This window comes from Chiloscyllium plagiosum, chromosome 14 (assembly GCF_004010195.1).
Source record: "Chiloscyllium plagiosum isolate BGI_BamShark_2017 chromosome 14, ASM401019v2, whole genome shotgun sequence".
Classification (NCBI taxonomy): domain Eukaryota; kingdom Metazoa; phylum Chordata; class Chondrichthyes; order Orectolobiformes; family Hemiscylliidae; genus Chiloscyllium; species Chiloscyllium plagiosum.
Window position 1 is genome coordinate 8,467,417 of NC_057723.1, and position 15,770 is coordinate 8,483,186.

Here is a 15,770-nt window from a genome sequence, read left to right on the forward strand (position 1 = left end):
GGCTGGTGAGTAGTGAGAGATGGGGGGGAGGGTGGGGGGGTGTTTGGGGGGGGGTGGAGAGATGGGGGTTTGGAGAGGTGGGGGTCTTGGCTGAGTGGGACTTAGTAGCCATTAGGAAGGGGTCAGCAGAGGTTTGGACAAGCTCATATTTGGGGGCAGTGATAGAAGATGGGACTCATTCAGGAGAAGATTGGAAAAGTTGAGATGACAGGAAACAAAAGACATTGATCAGGGGTTTAGCAGCAGATGAGCTGAGGCAGGAGTTGATAACATTACAAGCTGAGTTTTTCCAGCAATTTCTGAAAAAGGCAGTCTTGATGATGGAGAGGATAAGAGGTTGGAAAGTCACCTGACCCTGCACATCTTTGGACTGTGGGAGGAAGGTGAATTGGCCATACTAAATTGCCCGTAGTGTTAGGTAATGGGTAAATGTAGGGGTATGGGTGGGTTTCGCTTCGGCGGGTCGGTGTGGACTTGTTGGGCCGAAGGGCCTGTTTCCACACTGTAATCTAATCTAATCTAATCTAAAACTATTAAAATTTACCCAATGGGTATAAACCCCAGAGGGACAATAATGAGGGGGCATTGGAGAGTTCCTGCGAGTTAGAAAAGGAGGTAAGTAAGACTCGATGGAGACACAGGTTGCTTTGAGAAGGGACGGTGTGTAGCAGAGAGTCATATAACTTAGACAAGAGATGAAAGTTCAACAGAGCAAGAGGCAATAAAATCAGGGCAATAAAATCTGTTGCCAACATCAAATACAAGATAGATCCAATAAATTAAAACTATTAGTCTCCATCCTGTTTGAGGCTCAGAGTCCATGGTGCTTGAGTCTCATTATAACAGGCACTGGGTGGTATTTCATCCCCAGGTCTACCTTGTCTTTATTGCATGTAGCCAAATGTGGCTATTCAAAGAGAGAGTATTTAACATAAGGATTAACTGGTGTGTATTGGAATAACTGCAGGATATGTGCCCGCACATAAACATAAACTCATACTCCCATAAAACCACAGAGAGTCACTCAAATATTCAGAAAATATACACACACACCAAGTGCACTCACAGTCACACACACAGATAGACATTCTCACACAGGCACAAAGTATGCGTGCATACTCACACGGAAACACGCATAGAAGGTGTGACAGGACTGAGGGGATGAACTTTGACCCCTGACCTTCCATTGCTAAATAGAAGACAATTTTAAGAAAACAAGAGCAGATGGTACTTATTGTGCCTCTATTTTTTGAACAAGAAAACTCCTTTGATGTGCATTTGCAGGGAGGGGACAGAAATGTAAAAACAGTGTTTGACAAGCACCAAGAGAAACAGAAAGCTCTGCAGAGGCAGATCAAAGGACAGGGACAGCCTGCAATGAAGCTCCATTGAATCTAAAACCCAAACTGACTCAACAGCTAGAGAACAGCCTCTCCTGTTATTCAATGTTACCCCAGTTTACATCTCCACCTCCACATTTTAAGTGCATTGACTTTCTTGTTGTCAAAGATTACAATGCAGTTGTGTTCAAACACTGCAGGGAGTTCCATCTCCATCACTATCCCTCTCCACCCCCCTATCAACATGGACCTGTTAGCATATTACTTGGACATCAGGATCACAATATCAGACCCTACAGAATCATAGGTTTGTCACAATACAGAAAGAGGTAATTCGGTCCCTTAACACCTGCACTAGCACTTCAAATGGGCATTATTTCCTAATATCAATCTCCTGATTTTCCCCGTGCCTTTGCACATTATTTCTATTTAAGTTAAAACTCAACAACACCAGCTTATAGTCCAACAGGTTTAATTGGAAGCACTAGCTTTCGGAGCACCGCTCCTTCATCAGGTGGTTGTGACACAAAGCGGTGCTCCAAAAGCTAGTGCTTTCAATTAAACCTGTTGGACTATAACTTGGTGTGTGATTTTTAACTTTGCACACCCCTGTCCAACACCAGCATCTCCAAATCATTTCTATCGAAATAATCATCCAATGCTCTCTTGAATTCTTCAATTGAAACTCCGTCCACCATATTTCCAGGCAGTACATTCCAGACCCAAATGATTCACTGACTGATAATGCTTTTCTCACTTTATCCTTGCAGATTTGCACATCACTTGAAAACTATGCCCTTTTATTCTTGTTCCTTTTATGACTGGGAACAGGTTTGTTCATTCCCATCTACTTTATCCAATGTGCACATGATTTTGAAAACTCAGTCAAACCTCCTCTCGGCCATTCTCTCTCAGAACAGTCTCAACTCCTTCAATCTAACATCATCACTGAAGTTTCTCATTCCTGAAACCATTCCTGTAAATTGCTTCTGCTCTCTTTCTTCAATGCACTCACATCCTTCCTATAATGTGGTGTCCAGAACTGTACACAATACTCCAGCTGAGGTCTAACAAGTGCCTTGCACAAATTCAACATCACATTGACCCTAACCCTTACCCCAACCCTTACCCTTATCCTAACCCTAACCTAACCCTACCCCTATCTGCAAAGGCTATTGGAGACAGCAGGAAGAGCAGATCTAATAGAGAGTGCTTTCAAAGAGCTGGCACAAGTACAGTGGGCCAAATGGCTTCCTTCTGTGCTGCAAAATTCAATGATTATTCTCTTCTGAAGAAGACACATGTTTGACTTGAAATGTCAACTTTGTTTCTCTGAATACGAAGCTACTAATCGTGTTAATATTTACAGCTCTTCAGAGAACGCTAAAGTCATAGAGCAGAGTAACAGAACCTTCAGTCCAACCAGTCCATGCCAACCCTAATCCCTAAATAAACTAGTCCCACCTGCCTACGCTTGGCCCTTATCCCTCCAAACATTTCTTATTCATGTACTTATCCAAATGTTTTTTAAACATTATAACTGTGCCTGCATCCTCAACGGGGCAGCACGGTAGCTCAGTCGTTAGCACAGCTGCCTCACAGTGAGAGGGATCCCGGTTCAATTCCCACTGTCTGTGTGGGTTTGGCACATTCTCCCCATGTCTGCATGGGTTTTCTCCAGGTGCTCCAGTTTCCTCCCCAGTCACAAAGATGTGCAGGTCAGGTGAATTTTGGCCATGCTAAATTGCCCATAGTGTTAGGTGCATTAGATTAGATGAGATTACTTACAGTGTGGAAACAGGCCCTTCGGCCCAACACATCCACACCGCCCCACCGAAGCGCAACCCACCCATTCCCCTACATTTACCTCTTATCTAACACTACGGGCAATTTCGCATGGCCAATTCACCTGACCTACACATCTTTGGACTGTGGGAGGAAACTGGAGCACCCGGAGGAAACCCATGCAGACACGGGGAGAACGTGCCTGCCTGAGGCAGGAATTGAACCCGGGTCTCTAGGGCTGTGAGGCAGTAGTGCTAACCACTGTGCCACTGTGCCGCCCAGGGTTAAATGTAGGGGAATGGGTCTGGGCAGGTTGTTCTTCGGAGGCTCGGTGTGGACTTGTTGGGTTGAAAGGCCTGTTTCCACACTGTAGGTAATCTAATTTAATCAAAACTTCCTTTGGAAGTTCATCCCATACAAGAGCCACTCTCTGTGTATAAAAATTGCCCTTTGTGGCTTTTTGAAATCTTTCTCCTCTTGCCTTAAAATTATATCCCCTAGTCTTGAATTCCTCCACCCTAGGGAAAAGACACCAGCCATCCACCTTATTTAGAACGACTTTTCTGTTTTTATTTCAAATTTCTAGCATACACAATACTCCGCGATTATTTAATTGACGATACCCTCGTGATTTTATTGTGTCTAGTGTGCACTGACAATCCTACCTCCGTGATTTTCTACACAGTTTGTAGAAAGTGATATGAAGGACTGGGCATGTTACGCGAGGTACAAGATAGAAATAGTCCATTCAGCCCAACTAGTCCATGTTAGGACTCTGGCTCATAACCACAATGCATTATTTAACGTTTAATTTCAAGATGTGTTTTTTTTGTTTAGAAGAGAACTGCCATAGACAAATAAAGTCTGCAAATGTGGATTCAGTTGCTGGCTGACAAGGTCCTGTGTGGGACCCATGGGAATGTCACACATGTTTAGTGTTAGGGAAACTTCAGAGTGAAAGAAATGTAACAGGAGGAGATAACAAGGGAAGACTTGCTACCTAGCATCCTCTAAGCAGAAAGCCAGCTCTTACAGATTTTCTTGTGTTTTGCCCTTTGTTATAATCAGCCTCTGGGTGAGGTTCTCCAATTTGTTTTGATTCCAGATAGGATGCTTCCAATTGCTAAACACTCAGGTGAGGAAGAATGAACTTGCTCCATTTCTTTGTTAATGCACTGCTTTGGTTGGTCACAACAAGGTCAATATATAAAAGGTTCCTTCCCTTGTGGGTACATTTCTCTCTCATCTGAATGAACTCATTTTTTTTTAAAAGGAGACAATTTAACCAGGCTTGTGCAAAGACAGTGAGTTTCCTCATGACGAAACAGAAGAAGAAATAGTCATGCAACACAGATACCAGGAGCTAGGAATAGGAGGTGAGCAATGGTGCCTCTGGCTCGGATGTTCCACGCATAATAATCATCATTCCAATGAGGATCGCAGCATTGACCTCCTGTTCCAAAGGCGCTGCCATGCACAGACCTCAGAGATCTGCGCAGAAGGAAAAAAGAATTAGAGGGAACGCTGGAAGTGAGTCCAAAACAATGGAAGTGAGTCCAAAAAGATAAATGTTAAAAAAGATATATGGATCAGTCTTTAAATTGTTCATGAAGATCAGAGAAGATGTGGCACAATTGCCCTTGACATTGTCAGTTGAACAGTCAATTTTGAGATTCGTGGGTTTTCAAGTTGGCAGAAATCCTATTGTTCTGATCCCTTTGGGCAGTGCTTGAATTAGTGCAAGGACATTTGAAATGACTGTTTCTGAAAATAGTGACCTTCACAGCACTGGTATCCACACAATATGATGTCTGGCCAATAACACAGACAGGACTGGTGCTGCAGTCATTTTTAACTCCTTTTTGTATATTCACAGTAGATAAGACATGCATGTCTTCAAGACTTGGAGATGCCAGTGTTGGACTGGGCTGTACAAAGTTAAAAATCACACAACACCAGGTTATAGTCAAACAGGTTTAATTGGAAGCACTAACTTTTGGAGCATCGCTCCTTCATCAGGTGGTTGTGGAGGACACAATGAAGGAGCAGCGTTCCAAAAGTTAGTGCTTCCAATTAAGCCTGTTTGACTATAACCTGGTGTTGTGTGATTTTTTAACTATGTCTTCAAGAGGTGGTGTTTTGCTAAATAAAGGGATACTCGTGCTCCTCATGATCTCCTCTTGTGAAATCTCTCCCTGTTTGACACTTCCCTGACACTGCACAGATGCAACATTCCATTGTCCTTATGTAGGAATTTACAAAACAGTCACTGAACCTGCAGTTCTTTCCTGTGGCAGCCATCTTTTAAACAAATAAATTTAGAAATTAAAAATATAAAATGTCTGTAAATACTGTATAGCTCTGTTGCTTCATCAAAACACATTTCAGGAATATACAGAATATGTTTAAAATTTACTGCTGCCCTGTTTTGTGTATGCTTGTGGGAGAAGGTGTATTAATGGTAAAAAGAAATTTTTCCTGAATTTCCTCCTGGAATTATGAGTGACCATTTTATTTTTTAAATATAAATTCACTCATGGGACCTGGGCATCGCTGGCTGGGCCAGCATTTATTGCCCGTCCCTTGAGAAAGTGGTGGCGAACTGCCTTCTTGAACCACAGCAGTCCTTGTGCTATAAGTAGATCCACAATGCCCTAAGGGAGGGAATTCCATGATTTTAACCCAGTGACAGTGAGGGAACGGCAATATATTTCCAAATCAGGTTGGCGAGTGGCTTGGAGGAGAACTTGCAGATGGTAGTCTTCCCATGTATCTACTGCCCTTGTCCTTCTAGATGGATTGTGGGTTTGGAAGGTGCTGTCAAAGGACCTTTGGTGAATTTCTGCAGTGCATCTTGTAGATAGTACACACTGCTGCTACTGAGTGTCAGTAGAGAGAATGGATACTCGTAGATATAGTGCCAATCAAGCAGGCTGCATTGTCCTGGATGGTGTCAAACCTCTTGAGTGCTATTGGAGTTGCACCCATCCAGACAAATGAGGAGTATTCCAACACACAGCTGACTTGTACGTTGTAGTTAATGGATAAGCTTTGTGGAGTCAGGAGGTGTTTTACTCATTGCAGTATTCCTAACCTCTAACCTCCTCTTGTAGCCACTGTGTGTATGTGGCAAGTCCAGATGAGTTTATGCTCCTTGGAAACCTCCAGGATGTTGATAGTGGGAGATTCAGTGACACCATTGAATGTCAAGGGACAGTGGATAGATTGCCTCTTACTGCAGATGGTCATAGCCTGGCATTTGTGTGATATGAATATTACTTGCCCGACATGTTATGGCCCTTCAAATTGTAAAAAGTACATTTGACAATATCCCAGAGGGACATAGGGCTGCTCTCTCATTAGAGAAGTATCTTGTGGTGGTTTAACCTGAAATTCACCACACCACCTCACCCATAAGAGACTGCGTTACTGATAAAATTTTAACGCAATTGCAAGCTGCCAATTTTAAGTCTCTATAAACCTGAGCAGTGGGTACAAAGTTGCAAAATGTATGGCATCTAGATGGTCCAGGTTCTATTAACTGAAAAGTACAGAAGACAATATGCCATGAAGCAAGGAGCAGGGACCCTAAGCTTGGGTTTTAGAGACCTATAGACTATAGGAGTAGGGAGGCGAGGAGTTGGATGAAATGCTGAGAGGATGTTTCCTGTAGACTATAGGAGTAGGGAGGCGAGGAGTTGGATGAAATGCTGAGAGGATGTTTCCCCTGTGGGAGTAACTAGAACTCGGGAGCACAGTTTAAAAATAGGGGCCTCCCTGCTAAGACCAAGATGAAGAGAAAAGCATTCCAAATGGTGAAGCACATTCGAGGGGCCAAATGGTCTTCTGATGCTCCTGGATATTGATAATGGGAGACTCAGTGATGGTAACACCATTGAATGTCACACTTTAGCCACTGTCTGCTCACTGGAAAATTCCAGGCAGTGCAAACAGAGGCCTCCACAATCCCTATAATCGGCTGGGGAAAGCAACACTGAGTTCAGCTTCCGGAAAGTGGCTCAGAGGAGGGACTGTGCTCGGAAACCGCCAAGCTATCCTGTGCCTGGAAGCTCTGGAATGCCGGACTCTGTTGCAACCACTGGAAATGATTAAAATTTCAGCCCAACAATTCTCCTGAATGTGACCTGGTCAATCATTGTCGGTTCAAAAAGAAAATTAAATCACTATGTTTTCAGAGGGAACCTGGTTCCGTCCAAAGCACTGTATTCGGTTCTGCCAAGTTTGCGCTCAGTTTCTCAATGTGGCCTCAGTTCAGACAAGCACAAACACTCAACCTCTCCCGACGCTTATCGCTTTCGGACATTCAAATCAAATGCAACACAGATCCTACTTTTACAGTTATTGATAAAACAGGTATGATATGTCATGTGAAAAGCTCAATTAATTCAGAATGTCAGGCCCAGCATGGCCACAGCGTGGACTTACACACATACCTCGAGGTTATTCCAAAGCGGTCTCACGGACTCAAGGTGAAGCCCAGCACGGTCTGGAGTAAAGACCCAACACGATCGATAGACCAGGTGCCAGCATGGACTGTGTCGGAAGGACTGTTATTCTGAATTTATTATTTCCTTATTTTTCTAATTAATTCGTATGATCTGTATTGCTGTACTTTTGATTCCTTTATTTTTCCAATTTTTAATCCCTAAGTGTTAGGAATCTGTACCTAGCTAAGATGGCGCCGTGACCTGTAAACCTTTCACAGTGCTCATTTGAGTACGGATGACAATAAACCTAATTCTAACATCAGATGGAGTCGCATAAATTTGCCTGAAATGTCAATTTTCCTGCTGCCTAATGCTGTGCTGCTCCAGCACCCATTCTCGACTCAGCTCCAGCATCTGCAGTACTCACTTTGTATGAATTATTCCCCACTGCTGCCTCAAACACCCATTGAGATTTCTTTACACCTAAGACCATAAGACATAAAAGCAGAATAGGTCATTCAACCCACTGAGTGTGCCCTGTCATTTACTGAGATCTTGGCTGATCTGACAATCCTCAAGTCCACTTTCCTGCCCTTTCCCCAATAACCTTTGACTCTCTTCCTGATTAAAAGTCTTTCCATCTCAGCCTTGAATATAATTAATGGGCCCAGCCTCGACAGTAAAGAATTCCACAGATTCACTACCCTCTGAGAGAATAAATTCCTCCTCATCTCTGTCTTAAATCCACAAGTCTTTATTCTGATATCATTCCTTCTGGTCCTAAACTCGCTCAAGGGGAAACAACGTTTCTGCAATCAACCTGTCTAGTCCCCTAAGAATCTTGTATGTGTCAATAAGGTCACCTCTCACTCTTCTATATTCCAATGAGTACTTCCAGACTCGACCACGGTGAGAAAATCCTGACCAGCTTCCCACTCTCCACCACCCACAAATTCAGCTCATCCACACCACTGCTGGCATTAAATTACACATGCCAAGTCCTGCTCACTCATCACGGCTTGTGCTCAGAGATCTATACTACCCAGCAGTGCCTTCATTTTAAAATATCTATTCATAGCCTTTTCCCGTACTCCCCAACTCTGTAATATCCTCCAGCCCAACAGTACTCCAAGCTCCCTGCATTCTGTTGCATGCCATTTCAATGTTCAGCTGCCTGGGCCCTAAAATTCCCTTCCACAACATCTCTCCATCTCCCTCTCCTTCTTTAAGATACTTTTGATGAAAACCTTTCCGTCCCTTCTCCTAAGAGAACCTCATGTGACTCGGAGTCAAATTTATTTGACAATTTCCTCTCTGAAGCACCTTGGTGCATTTTACAGTGTTACAGTATAATTGTTAAATGGAAATTGTGTACTGCTGCTCAGTTAATTGAGCTATGTTTTGTAAAACGCAAGCCACTACTTTAAAGATGTTGAGACTGTGGGAGCCCGTTGCTGGAGAAGTGGGGCTCGGGGAAAGTTATGTTTGAGAGTCACAGGATGGCAAGTACATAATCTGCTCCAAAACTCAAAGGCAAGTGCGGCGGCCAGTAAATTCTAGAGATAAGTCAAGAACATTTCTCAAGCCTTTTATGAGGCTTTGTGTTTAAGAAGAAGCCTTAACAAAGTGATGTCAACGGTTGCTGCGAAGATGGAATGTAAAGAAATACACATTTTTTTCTTCTTCAAAACACATAGCTGTGTTGGGGACATCTTGCTTGCAGCACAAAGAGTTTACTCACTAAACCACCTACTGAACATGCAAAAAGCTATTCAGTCCAATCACCAAACAGTCAAACTCTGAGCTCTTCACATTCCTTAGTTGTGTGAGCTTAATTTTATTCAAAATCAACCGCACTGGAACAACCGAAACTTTAAACACAGTGAAACGTCCCGAGGTGGAAAACGTTACCTCATCAGGGCAAGGAGCGAGAATTGGAGAAATGTGGGGATCATCATAGAATCCCTACTGTGTGGAAGCAAGCCATTCAGCCCATGCCAACCCTCTGAAGAGCATCCCACCCTGACCCATTCCCCCTACATTTCCAAAGGCTAACCCTGGACACTATGGGGCAATTTAGCATGGTCAATCCACCTTAACCTGCTCATTTTGGACTCCGGGAAGAAACTAGAACACCCAGATGAAAACCACACAGATACAGGGAGATATGTACACAGTCACCTGAGGGTGGAATTGAACCCAAATCCCTGGTGCTATGAGGCAGCAGTGATAAACCACTGAGCCACCGTGCCACCCTCTCAGAGGATTGCAAGACCAAATGAGAGAAGAGTAAGACCAGACGGAAAACAAAGATGTCAGTTTTAACACTCAATCATCAATTCATAATTTCTTCCCTGCTAAATCTTTTGTTCTATTTTTGATTTAGGTTTTGCAATGCCTTAGATTCTGTTGGATGTAGAAATATGCACTGTTGAGGAAGGCCAATCAGTTCATCGAGGCCAGGTTGCTGCTAGCTCTTCAACATGAGTTACGTGCTTGAGTCTGATTTCCCTGCACAGTCAGGGCAATAGGTTCAATGCTTTGAGCAGTGTTGAAACTGAAGATGACAGTGTAATAAGTTCTCTGTAAGAAGAGAGCAGAGAAATTCATGACTACATCTAACCGTGAGGAAGGAGAAAGCATGTACCCAGAACTGATGATACAGTGGAACTTGATTCACCAGCGTAGTTGAGCTAAATAGTGTCAGTGCACTTAAGAGGTAACCAAATGAACAGAGAAATAGAAATGGGATAGAAGAGTGCACTGAAGAGAGGTGGGTAGAAGCTAAACATTAGCATGAACTGGTTGGGCTGAATGGCCTATTTCTGTGCTGTTTGGCCCTTGGTTCAAGTCCAGGTCTTGAGCACAGAAATCAAGGCTAACTCTCCAACACAGTACTGAGGGAGTGTATCATGATTGCAGTGTGTCATCTTTTGATGATTAGATTAGATTCCCTACAGTGTGCAAACAGGCCCTTCGGCCCAACAAGTCCACACCAACCCTCCAAAGAGTAACCCACCCCCCTCTGACTAATGCACCTAAACAACAATGGAAAATTTCTCATGGCCAATTCACCTAACCTGCACATCTTTGGAATGTGAGAGGAAACCAGAGCACCCGGAGGAAACCCACGCAGGCACGGGGAGAACATGCAAACGCCACACAGATAGTCGCCCACGGCTGGAATCGAACCTGGGACCCTGGCTCTGTGAGGCAACAATGCTAACCACTGAGCCAGTAAGGTGTGACCCAGCCAGTTGGAATGTAGGAGATCAAGCAAGACATTTATAAAATTGTGAGGAATAGAATAGAGTTAATGGTAGCTGTCTTTTCCCTCGGGTGGGAGATTTCATGACTAGGGGGCACATTCCTGCTGAATGGCTTTTGCTGCTCCTCGGATGCTGCCTAACCTGCTGTGCTTTTCCAGCACCACTCTAATCTTGGCACATTTTAAAGATGAAAGGAGAGAGATTTTAAAAAGACACAAGGGGCAAATTTTTTACACAGAGGGTAGTTTGGGTATGGAATGAACGTCCTGAGGAAGTGATGGATCCGGGCACATTTACAACATTTAAAAGACTTAGCAAGTACATGAATGTGAAAGATTTGGAGGGATATGGGCAAGGAGCTGGTAGATGGGACTAGTTTAGTTTGGGATTATGTTCGGCATGGACTGGTTGGACCGAAGGGTCGTTTTCTGTGCTGTATGACTCTATGATTCTAAAAGCAAGGGAGTTGTCCCCAGCACCCTGTAGAATATCTATGCCTCGACCAACATCTTGAAAATAACAGATCATCTGGTTATTACCACTTTGCTGCTTGTGGAATCTTGTTGTGTGGAGGAGAAAGTGAGGACTGCAGCTGCTAGAGATCAGAGCTGAAAAATGTGTTGCTGGAAAAGCACAGCAGGTCAGGCAGCATCCAAGGAGCAGGAGAATCGACGTTTCGGGCATAAGCCCTTCTTCAGGATTCCTGAAACGTCGATTCTCCTGCTCCTTGAATCTTGCTGTGCACAAAGTTACTGCCGCATTTCCCATATTGCTACAGTCTCTATACTTCAAAAGATATCTAATTGGCTGAAAAATGCTTTGTCATATTGGAGGGGGTTTGGGGGAGAGGGGGGTGGTGTGGGGGTGGATGTGAAATGCCTGTAACAACCACAGACTTTTCCTCCTCTCTGTTACCCTTCGTTCTCAGTTGCAGCGTCAATTTTGTCGAATAAAAATTGCAATACGTTCACAATTAGTGAGCCTAAATTTCCGCAGACTCTCTGGAGCTCTCTCCATCACTGCCGAGCATTCAGGAGTTTCAAATGCTTTCTTGCCCTGACTGAAACTCCCCAACCAAACTAACTCCATAATTCCCTAACTCCCTAACTCCCTGACTCCTGACCTGCGCAGGCGAGGGTGAATCGATAGAGTGTTTTCATTCCCAGCTCCATTATTCTTCCCACTTTTCACCTCTGTTTTGCAAGGTCACGAATGAGTTACAACATTTAAAAGTGCATGATCTGGATCAGTACCTGAATAAGGAATGCTTGGAGGGACATGGGCCAAGTGTAGACAGGTGGGACTAGCTTCGTTTGGATTATGGTCGGCATGGACTGGTTGGGCCGAATGGCCGTGCTGTATGACTCTATGACTGAGACTATGACATAAAGTCAAAGAGTAGTTCTGTTGAAGAGTCATACCAGACTCGAAATGTTAACGCTGTTTCTCTCTCCACAGATGCTGCCAGACCTGCTGAGTTTCTCCCAGCATTCTCTGTGTTTGGTTCAGAATCTGCCATCACTGTCTCACTTACTAGCTTTGCACCTAAAGGAGTGACAGTTTAACCTCTGCGTTACTTTCTAATATATAACTGCCACTAGAAGCGATGACCAGTCAATTCCTGATCTAAACTGATTATCTGTGCAACAGATTATAATTTTATATCATTTTGGAGGGCCCTTTCTTATTTTGTTCTGTCTTGTGAAAGTTGGTCATGTAGGATTTTAGAATGGAGATAAGGAGAAACTTCTTCAGCCAGAGAGTGGGGAATCGATGGAACTCACTGCCACAGACGGCTGTGGAGGCCAGGTCACTGAGTATATTTAAGACTGAGATAGATAGGTTCTTGATTGTCAAGGGGATCAAGGGTTACGGGGAGAAAGAGAGAGAATGGGGTTGAGAAACTAATCATCTGTGATTGAATGGTGGAGCAGACTGGATGGGTTGAATGGCCTAATTTCTGCTCTTGTGTCTTATGGTCGCATGGTCTCGTGGATTTTAAGAGTGAGCAGTGAAAGTGAGAACAGTCACCAATTAGTGACTGCACATTTGAAGTTAAAATGGTTGGAAACAGAAGAGGAGAACAGAGGGATTGAACTGAGGACCTTTGGGTCTGTGACGGACTGGGTTTGGGTAAGAGCATGTGGGGTAAAACTCCTAGCCCACATGGTTAGAGTGAAGGTGTAAGACGAGGCATTTTACAGCTTCAAAGAAGAAATTAGGAGGAAGGCCAAAGGCAGCCACCTGATCAATTACAATCCAAATCCTCACATCTAATCGATCCCTTCCTTTCTAACGGTCTTTCATTTTCAAACCTGTGTTTGGCCTCTTCCCCACCTTGACCTCTTTCAAACTTCTGCTCAGCCCAACGATCGAGGAAGCCTCCCGTTCCTTGGGGAAACATGATCGTTGCCCTCAAAAAAAAATCAGCACTCCCTGCTCCAACTGCACCTTCCACTAGCCCCAGCTCCGACACCCTCGGCGGCCTCTTTTTAACCCGGGTGCTGCAATTCTCCAACTTGTCAGCTCTGCCCTACACGTGTCCCCAGGACAGAAATCCACTATCGGGCTAAGGGGACAGCAGCTTCGAACTCTCTCCGCACTGCCCAGCTTCAACGGCAAAGAGCTACCTGCCTGCCAGCGATTGTGACTGTGCAACACAGCGGGGCCACAGCAACAACAATGGCCTGCATTTACGTAGCACCTTCAATACCGCAACACCATCACAGGGCATTTTAAAGGACTGTAAATCAGATCGGGTTCTTTCTCTTTCCCCCAGGGTTAAAGCTCTGTCTGTCTGTCTCTCTCTCTCCTTCTCTCTCTGAAACACACACACATACAAAACACACATGCACACGCACACACCCAGACCGAACCCACTGAGCGCCCACCCCCACTCCCCCCCTACACCCATCTTACCTTGGGGGTTGGGCTGGAGATTGCGCCTCATCCAGTCGTAAGGATTCCGCCTCGGGGAGCTGGGGGAGAGCTGGGGGACCATGGTGCTCATGGAAGGCAGCAGGCCAGCCCCACCCTGGGGCTGCACGGGGGTGAAGTCGGAGGGGCCGAACGCCAGCTGCCCCGGCGAGGTGGTGACAGCGGGGGCACCTGCTCCATAGCTGTGCCATTCGTCCCGGGGTGGCACATAAGGGGAGCTCCAGGTGCCGGCAGGCTGAGGGTGGTGCGAGTCCGTGCTGATCCCAGAGACATGGTGGTGATAACCGGCAAAGTCGGAGTACTGAGGAGGGGGAGGAGGGGGTGCAAAGTTCTGGGGGCTTAGATTCAAGCTAGGGTGCCTCACCGAATTCGGATACATGCTACTTTCCTTATCCAGGAGGTAACTGACATACATGTTGGCTGTGTCCAGCCAGGAACATGCTGAATCTCCACAAGCCTGGAAAGGGCAGTTTTGGTTCTCGCTCACAGTTCGTAACACTCCTCCCTGACACACACACTCACACACGCGTACACACACACACACAAACACACACGCAAACACATGCATGGTTTCTCATTAACCATCTCTTACTTAAAACCCACCCTGACGTCACAGCCTGGCTCTCTGTCTTTGCTCATTTGCATTGAAAGAATTTTTTTCTCACTCCCAGAGATTACAACTTCAAACAGAGTAACAAAGGTTAAGGAGGAGGGATATTCTCCTCATTCCCCCTCGTCCCTTGCTACTAGTGCTGGGTGATAGGATTGAGATAAAGAAAACACCAGGTTCAGAAAAATGGAGACAGATTAGGCAACAATTTAACAAGTTTATTGAGAACTTTCCTCAAAGGATTCTGTTGCTACAGATTCACTTTACATCCCAAATCTTACATATTCAGTTAGAATATCCAGAACATAAAAGTAGGGGCAGATGTCAGCCATTCTGCCCCTCTAACCTGCTGCACCATTCAATACGATCATTACTGATCTGTTGTGACCTTGATGTCGAGGTGCCGATGTTGGACTGGGGTGGGCAGAGTTGGAAGTCACATGACACCAGGTTGTGGTCCAACAGGTTTATTTGAAATTCATAAGCTTTTAGAGCATTACCCCTTCATCAGGTGATAAAGGAGCAGCGCTCTGATTTCAATGAACTTGTTGGATTATAACTTGCTGTCTTGTGACTTCTGATGTGGCCTTAACTCCACCTTCCTGTCTGTCCAATATAATGATTGACTTCCTTGTCAATGAAAAATCTCATTTACTGAAGCCTTGTTTATGTTCTATGATTTGGAGATGCCGGTATTGGACTGGGATGTACAAAGTTAAAAATCGCACAACACCAGGTGAGAGTCCAACAGGTTTAGTTGGAAGCACTAGCTTTCAGAGCGCCACTCCACAACCATCTGATGAAGGAGCGATGCTCCAAAAGCCAGTACTTCCAATTAAACCTGTTTGACTATAACCTGGTGCTGTGTGATTTTTAACTTTGTTTATATTCAATGACACGGCTTCTGTGGTTTCTGGGCATGGAGAATTGCTGAACCTCTAAGAGAACAACTTCCTCCTCATCTCTGTCTTAAATTGGAGGTTGCCCATTTTGAAAATGTGTCCCCTACTAAAAGTCCACCTGTGTCTCTCTGCACTGTGGATGAACGTCTCTCCATTTAAATACTCTGCTTTTTTAATCTTCCTGCCAAATAAGCAACCTCACATTTGCCTACATCCATACACTAACTGACAATATTTTGCTCACCTTTCCACCTCTCAATGATCCTTTGCAGACTTATAGATCCTCTTCACAGTTGAGCCAGTCTCAATCAGACCCATTCTGGACTGTGAGTGCTTTTAGTCTTTGGAAACTGACCATTCCAATGTTCTCCTGTTCAGTCTCACTCTCCTTAAATTGTGCCTCTGCTGGCAATATCCTAATTCTCATTAGTGCACCACTGATCTACATTGACCCCCACTCCATCGATGCCATAATTTCA

General features: G+C 44.6%; 1 protein-coding gene across 2 annotated transcripts in view; it reads right to left on the reverse strand.

Annotated features, from left to right (window-relative positions):
• The window catches only part of cdx1b (caudal type homeobox 1 b), a 56,626-nt gene extending 42,280 nt beyond the window's left edge, over positions 1-14,346 (reverse strand). The window contains exon 1 of one of the 2 annotated variants that reach the window (XM_043703112.1): positions 13,762-14,346. In XM_043703112.1, coding sequence (XP_043559047.1) covers positions 13,762-14,194 — 433 coding nt within the window. In that variant the 5' untranslated portion in view covers positions 14,195-14,346. The remainder of the gene's footprint in view (positions 1-13,761) is intronic. The other variant, XM_043703111.1, reaches the window with a different exon arrangement.
• Between the last annotated feature and the right edge of the window lie 1,424 nt (positions 14,347-15,770).